The sequence below is a fragment of the Bactrocera neohumeralis genome, chromosome 5 (assembly GCF_024586455.1).
Source record: "Bactrocera neohumeralis isolate Rockhampton chromosome 5, APGP_CSIRO_Bneo_wtdbg2-racon-allhic-juicebox.fasta_v2, whole genome shotgun sequence".
NCBI lineage: Eukaryota > Metazoa > Arthropoda > Insecta > Diptera > Tephritidae > Bactrocera > Bactrocera neohumeralis.
The window spans coordinates 33,001,019-33,007,781 of NC_065922.1; the positions used below are offsets into that span (position 1 = coordinate 33,001,019).

The following is a 6,763-nucleotide window of genomic DNA, read 5'->3' on the forward strand; positions in this document are numbered from 1 at the left end:
TACGCGCTTTCAGCGCCAACTAGCGAAAATACCGCAAGACTTTTTTGACAACCTAATATAATGAATGTCAATCCTCTGGTTGACGTTTTTCACATATACTCAATATATTCATATACCTCTTTGGTTGAGTTTATATCACTTACTTATGTATATCTCATTTCAAGATAATTTTAACATAATTTTAGCTGACATGAAGGAAAATAAAGCAATAAATCAGAGTGAGGCTATAACCTATAATATAACTTAAGGGGTTATATATGTACATATAGTTAGGAGGTCGACAAAAAGGCATTTTTCAAGAATTTTTTCTGAGCAAACTATTTAGTTTATTGATTTGAAACTTGACAGGTATATTATGACAACCTTAAACTATATTCACATATTTTTTATTGCCAAAAATAATTATCGAGTACGTTGATATTGCCAATTTTGCAGAGGTCCGCAAAAAAAAAAAGGCCTCTTGCGGTGAGCACGATATCTCTGGACTGGATCATCTAAAATGCAAAAACCAAATAAATTTCATTAATCTAATAAATAATCTAGTGATTGATCGAAGGAATTAGCAAAAAAAATGTTTGACTAAATGGCGGCTACTCAAAGCAAAATGTTCGATTTTCGACCAAAATTCGGGTCTTTAGTTGTTTATAAAATAAGAAATTTTCATCGGATGGGGAAATCCTTCTATTAATTACTAAAAAATATAGTTAAGAAGCTTGTGTAAAAATTTCAGACCGATCGGTTCAGCCGTTTCTGAGAAAACTTGCTCACCGACTTTGAAAACACCGTTTCGAGAAAAACGAGTTTAAAGTTTTGAAAGCACTTTACATGTATTCGGCGTGCCTTCACTAATGTGTCTATAACTTCGAAAATATTCGTCGGATCGACTTGAAATTTTGTGTGTGTATATTCAGATATAAATATATATTAAGAAAACGCAAAATAAAAATCGATTTTTTGAAAATCCTAACTGTATATAACCCCTTAATAAAATACAATTTGGTATTAACGATTTCATCTAACAATGAATGTTTAATTCTTTATATATGTATATGAGGCCGAGTGTTGTCATAATGCAAAATTGTTGTTGTGGATAACGCCCCACAACCCATTGTTCAACCAGTTTTATAAGCTTACAACACAGTTCGCGATTTTGTCTTTTTTTGTTGATTAGGCTGGTTGGCCAGTTTACGCTTATGGTTTTTTGCATTTAAAGTTGATTCTGCTAGCGCCTCTCGTGTTTGCTACCAATCTTCATCGAGTAATGCTTCCAGTACCTCATGTTACAATCCACAATAACCACTTTGAACTTGTGCAAACCACCTTTAACACATTCGCTCAGCTAGATCATCTTCACCATAAACAATAAAACATAATCATAAACCACCAACATACGTTGAATTTCAGCTGAGGTTTTCTTAGAAAGAATATAGTTATAGTCCCAGTAGTCTGCCATTTTTTAAATTTCAAACTTTTTTGTTATTCCTAATATTTCTAGGTCATTTCATTGGTAATATATCACAGATTAATAATCTTTTTATATCCTTAAGTGAATATTAAGTTTGCCACTAAGTTTGTAACAACCAGAGCGAAACGTCTTAGACCCTATAAAATATTGTATGTATGTATATAATTGGTCAGTGTGATGAGCTGAGTCAATTTAGCCGTGTCCGTCTGTCAGTCTATCGAGTATTTTGGATGATTCTATTATATTATTCTTAATTGAATGTGTATTAATCCCCCTGTTTTTATGATATCGATCTGAAATTTTGCACACGTCCTTTTCTCCCCAAGAATCGCTTGTGGGATTCGCCAATATCAGACCACTATACCATAGCATACAGCTGCCATATATATCGATCGATTAAATGTATGTCCTTGTATGAAAATTTTTTTCATTTCGTGGACCAAAGCAAGGCTACAATCTCCCAAAAAATTTTCAGATCGTGTCATTATAACATGCGACTATAACAGCCATACGAACTTATCGGCCAAAATCAAGTTCTTGTATATATGTACATACATATGTATGAACACTAATAGAGAATACTTTCGTGTTAAATGACAGCCTGATAGCCACTTTTCGGCATATTGACACAGTCTATCAGTCTCCTGTTAATCATCCTTTTTAATTACTGAAAGCAAATCAACGATTATACTAATTCTCGTATCTTGACGGTCGCTTTGAAACCATTTTTTCCAAAAACACGAAACGAGTCGCGAGTAGTGGCGGCGTTGGGCGGTGAACTTATCGGAACTCCCTCATAAATATAAGTTTTATTAAGACTTTAACCGTTTTATAGTAACCATCAAATGTCTATAGACAACAAAAAAGAGCTAACTGTTTACATAAAGTGTTATCAACTGTTTTACAGTAATTTATAAAATGATAATCAAGGGTATCAATATCAAACCTCTACAATTCCCAGAACCAAATATAGGTACCAAAAGCGATTTTCAAAAATAGATATGTATGGATAGCGTATATAAAAACAAATCCAGCGACTTAATTGCTTTTACTACTGTTGCGTGGCCTGCGCCTGTCTTTCGGATCCAAGCGAGGTGATGATATACACTGGTAAAAAGAGTTGGTTTGCGAATTTCACCACAGTATGAACTCCAAGAAACAATAGCGGCCACAAAATCACCACAAATTAGTGGACCACCCGCGTCTCCACGACAGGCGTTCAAATCCCATGGGTCTGTCTTGCCGGCACAAATCATCGTCTCATCAAATACATCGGGATAAAATTGTTGACAATAATCATACGAAAATACTGTTAAAACAGCATTTATTGGTGCAGCCGCGTAGGGACCGCGCTGTAGGAATAAAATATGATCAATAATATTTCCACACATTTGGGTACGATACAGAAAGAAAGTAAGCACACACATAAAACAGTTGACCCCAACCAAGGATGCGGCACTTTGTTCCATTTGGTATAATCTCCTCATTGAGGGGTATTACTTTGATGAAGTCATTGTCGTCAGGAAAACTTTTAGCGAGACGCAATAATGCTATATCGTGAGCACCTGCTGGTATAAATTCTTTGTGAGGCATCACTTGGAGCACTTTCATTTCAAGCGTTCTCTTGGACCTAACTAAACGATTCGGCGCCCCTGCAACCACGACAAGACGATGTGTGCGAGTAATAATTTTACGACGACTAGAGTTTGTGGTAGAGAAATTATATAAATAAAATAAGTTACAATAATATGAGCAGTCACTGGTACAAGTAACCCTCTACTCACTCAATAACACAATGCGCCGAGGTTAATATTAAATTGCTGGATATGATTGAACCAGTACAAATGTGATTGTCTCCGAAGTACGCGGTCGCTCGGGTGGTACGTATGGATACGAGATGCTTGTAAAGTTGAAGTCTCTTGAACCTCTCAATTCCGTTAAGAAATGAAAAGTTCATGTTCGGCGGGAGCCTTTTACTGTTATAAAGGCAGGTGTTCCTTCGGCTGTGAACATTTTGTCCGAGTAGCAAAAATAATGTAGTACAACAGAGAATAGGCGAGAGTTGTAGTAATGTAGACATAGATGCCAGAAACTATTTCTATTTGATGTTATTCACCCAAAAAGACAAGACAAATTTCGTAGAATCGATTTGTCGATTTTTCGGAACAGATTGAATTGTACATAGAGGGTAAACAAAATGCTTGAAATCCAAATAAACGATTGATATTGAAATTGAAAAAAATTGAATGAAATTCTTTAGAAATAAGTTTTGTGAGCAAAGTTATAGGTAAAGTTGGAAACAATATGCAAAAGCCGTAGTACCCTGAAAACATTTTTAAATATTCTCATCCTCAATTAAAAAGTGGGTGTACTTGAAATATGACAAGTTTTTCATAAAGTTTTTCAATATCAAATCAAATGAATTTTGCTAACCTGTTAACCGATAGTTTAAAATTCTTTTATTGGATATGTAGGGATAGGGTTGGTATCGACCTGATTTTGATGTTGTTACCAGGAAAGTAAATTCTCTGAATTTCATTAATATATCTCACGTATTGATCGATATTTTCAGTGCAAAGTCACACACAGGCACCTAGGTCACATATTCGGTTCCTGGCCACTCGAAAATTTATAGTCCACAGTAAAGTTGGCGTTCTTTGAAGGCAATATTTGTGCAAAGTTTGTTTCCGATGTTTTCATTGTTGCCTGATTTATGTACTGCAAAACGAAAAAATTAAATGGAGTATAAATTATAGTCCGATTTCACACCATTTTCTACAGTTTTAAAGAAAAAACACAGAAACTTCAGATTTGATGGGGAGTGTTTATTATCTTCATTTAACTTTTGAAGATTATCTCTTTAAAGTTTTGGCCGTGGCTACGTCTCAGATAGTCCGTCCGTTGAGTTCAATTTTCGATAATTCGTTCGAGCATTTTGTCTGGTAACTGGCGAATAACACGCGTGACGTTTTGCTCCAAGGCCTGAGTCGAATCAATTGGCCGCAAACTTTAGACTTAACATAGCCATACAGGAAAAAGTCTAACGGTGTGATATTACACGATCTTGTTAGCCAATTGACCGGCCCAAAACATGAAATTATCTGCTCACCGAAGTGTTCTCTCAATAAATCTATTAATTGATCCGATGTGTGGGATGTGGCGCCGTCTTGTCGAAACCAAATGTTGCCGAGATCACGAACTTAAATTTCATTCATCAAATAGTCGGTTATCATAGCGCGATTTGAAGAAATGTGGACCGATGATACTACTGGTCTACAAACCACAGCAACTCGTTGTTGAATCTCGTTGAGCCAGAAATGGGCCTCAGCGTTGAACAAAATTTTGCTCGAAAACGTCGGATCTTTTTGGAACTTTTCAATAGATCATAGAGCAAAACGATGTAGCTTCGAATGGACTCTCAGCTACGGCTGCTATATTTTCTTCACTATGTACTGGATGTGGTCTATTTGCTCGAATATTATCCAATAATGAGTTTTAGGTCTCAAGATGGATGTTGCGAATAGTACGCTCAGTAGGCCGTTCTTTTATGAGCGTTGCAATGACCTGATTTCGTCCATATGAAATATCAATTTCCTCAGACTGCCAGGGAACTCGATAAAGACAAAATATATGTAGCTACAGAGTAGACTTTTACCAAGTTTGGAGTAAATCAGTTAAGTAGAACTCAAGAAATAAAAACAAAAGCTAAATGTCGAATTGAATGTGACGGTTTGGATGTCATGTCACTAAAATAGTTATACCTCTGGAAATAACTAAATTTTTTACGAACTCTCTTAAGGGTATAGCCTTGAAAGGTTAAACTGGGATAGTATGAAAAATATACATTAAGAACAGCTTTTAAGTACTATTCAAAAGAAAAGCTAAATATATGAATCAATGCCATAAATTATTAAAGACTTGGTGATTGAGAAGGCAAGCCACTATAACTTTTTATCTTTTTATTACTTGTAGTATGTATGTATGATCAATATAGGTATATTCTAAGAGCCCATACAAGTAGTTATAATATACTTAGCTGAAAAAGTATTTGTATTCACATCCACTAATAAAGACGTAGCGCTCATCACAACAAGTCATTACGATTTTTTGCCTCTTTTCCATTGCTTTCCGTCATTTGTCCACTTTGTCGCAGAGAAAATTACTTTTCCACTTGGCATACGTAGATAAATGTAATGAGAATAATCGCGAAACCGCTGATGATAATAAGGTTATTTCGAGAACAAAGTAATAGGAAGGCAGACTAGGAGAATAATTGCGGAAAGGAATGGTCGAGTGCATGGCTGTCGTTATTATGTTATATTTTCTTTTACTTTTAGTCGTTTAGTTTATATTTTCTGTTATTACTCGCTGCAATATGATTGCAATTTTAATTACAACTGAGAATTGCAGTCTTGTGTGTGGTATCTCGATAACGGCATGAGCTTTTCTATGAGGATATCAAGTCTCAATGGAGTAGTGTTTACTTGTAATGTATTGTGACAGGTTTTAAATAGTTTGTTAGATATGTTATTAAGATATAGAATTGATACAGTTCAGGCACGGTTTAATTAATATTTTGATTTCTCTGAAGTGAATACATTGCTACTTGCCTTTTTACTTCTGAAATTGTTTTTTTTTAAGGTTAATTATTTCAGAGAAAAGGGTTCAATATTTTAGTTTATACTTAATTTGAAAATATATACTTTTCCTAATCATTTCTCTCGATTTTAGTACTAATTGACGTAATGCACGTCTCACAGTTTGTTTAAGTACTTAGCTTAAGTACTTAAGTTTGAAGTTTTACAATTTACTCTTACATGAAATGAAGGTCTTCCCAATAATTCACGAATTTCTTTACACACCAGTTGGAGGATAAGAATCTTTTGGGAAAATGAAAATATTAATATAATATGCAAAAGGTTAAATACCAGGAGATATATATTTTCTTAACCACACATTAATACATGTGTATGTATATTTATATATTATATATCGTATGGTGGTCCTAAAGCTTCTAAATAATACTTTCACAGATACGAAATCACAAAAAGTTCTGTCATTATTTATCAGAATGAAAGCTTTTTGCCATTAATCTTATATAAAAACAGAAAAAAACTTTAAATACCAGAACTTGGGAGTGATCCGACCTGAATAATTTCTCCGATGATCGGGCCATTGCGCTAGAAAATAATCCTCACAACTATATGCTATAGAAATCCAATATAAACTATTTCTTCGGTGATTGTATCATAACCTAAAAAATGAATGATCCAATGATCCTTTTTTATCGTGGATAGT

General features: G+C 34.5%; 1 protein-coding gene across 1 annotated transcript; it reads right to left on the reverse strand.

The window, feature by feature from the left end:
- Positions 1-2,454: 2,454 nt before the first annotated feature.
- On the reverse strand, positions 2,455-3,552 carry LOC126759578 (kallikrein-6-like). The gene is made up of 3 exons (XM_050474453.1): positions 3,250-3,552; positions 2,891-3,164; positions 2,455-2,817 (listed from the first exon to the last, which is right to left on the reverse strand). Exons 1-3 carry the CDS (start codon positions 3,543-3,545, stop codon positions 2,455-2,457), a joined length of 933 nt encoding a protein of 310 aa, XP_050330410.1. The 5' UTR covers positions 3,546-3,552.
- Between the last annotated feature and the right edge of the window lie 3,211 nt (positions 3,553-6,763).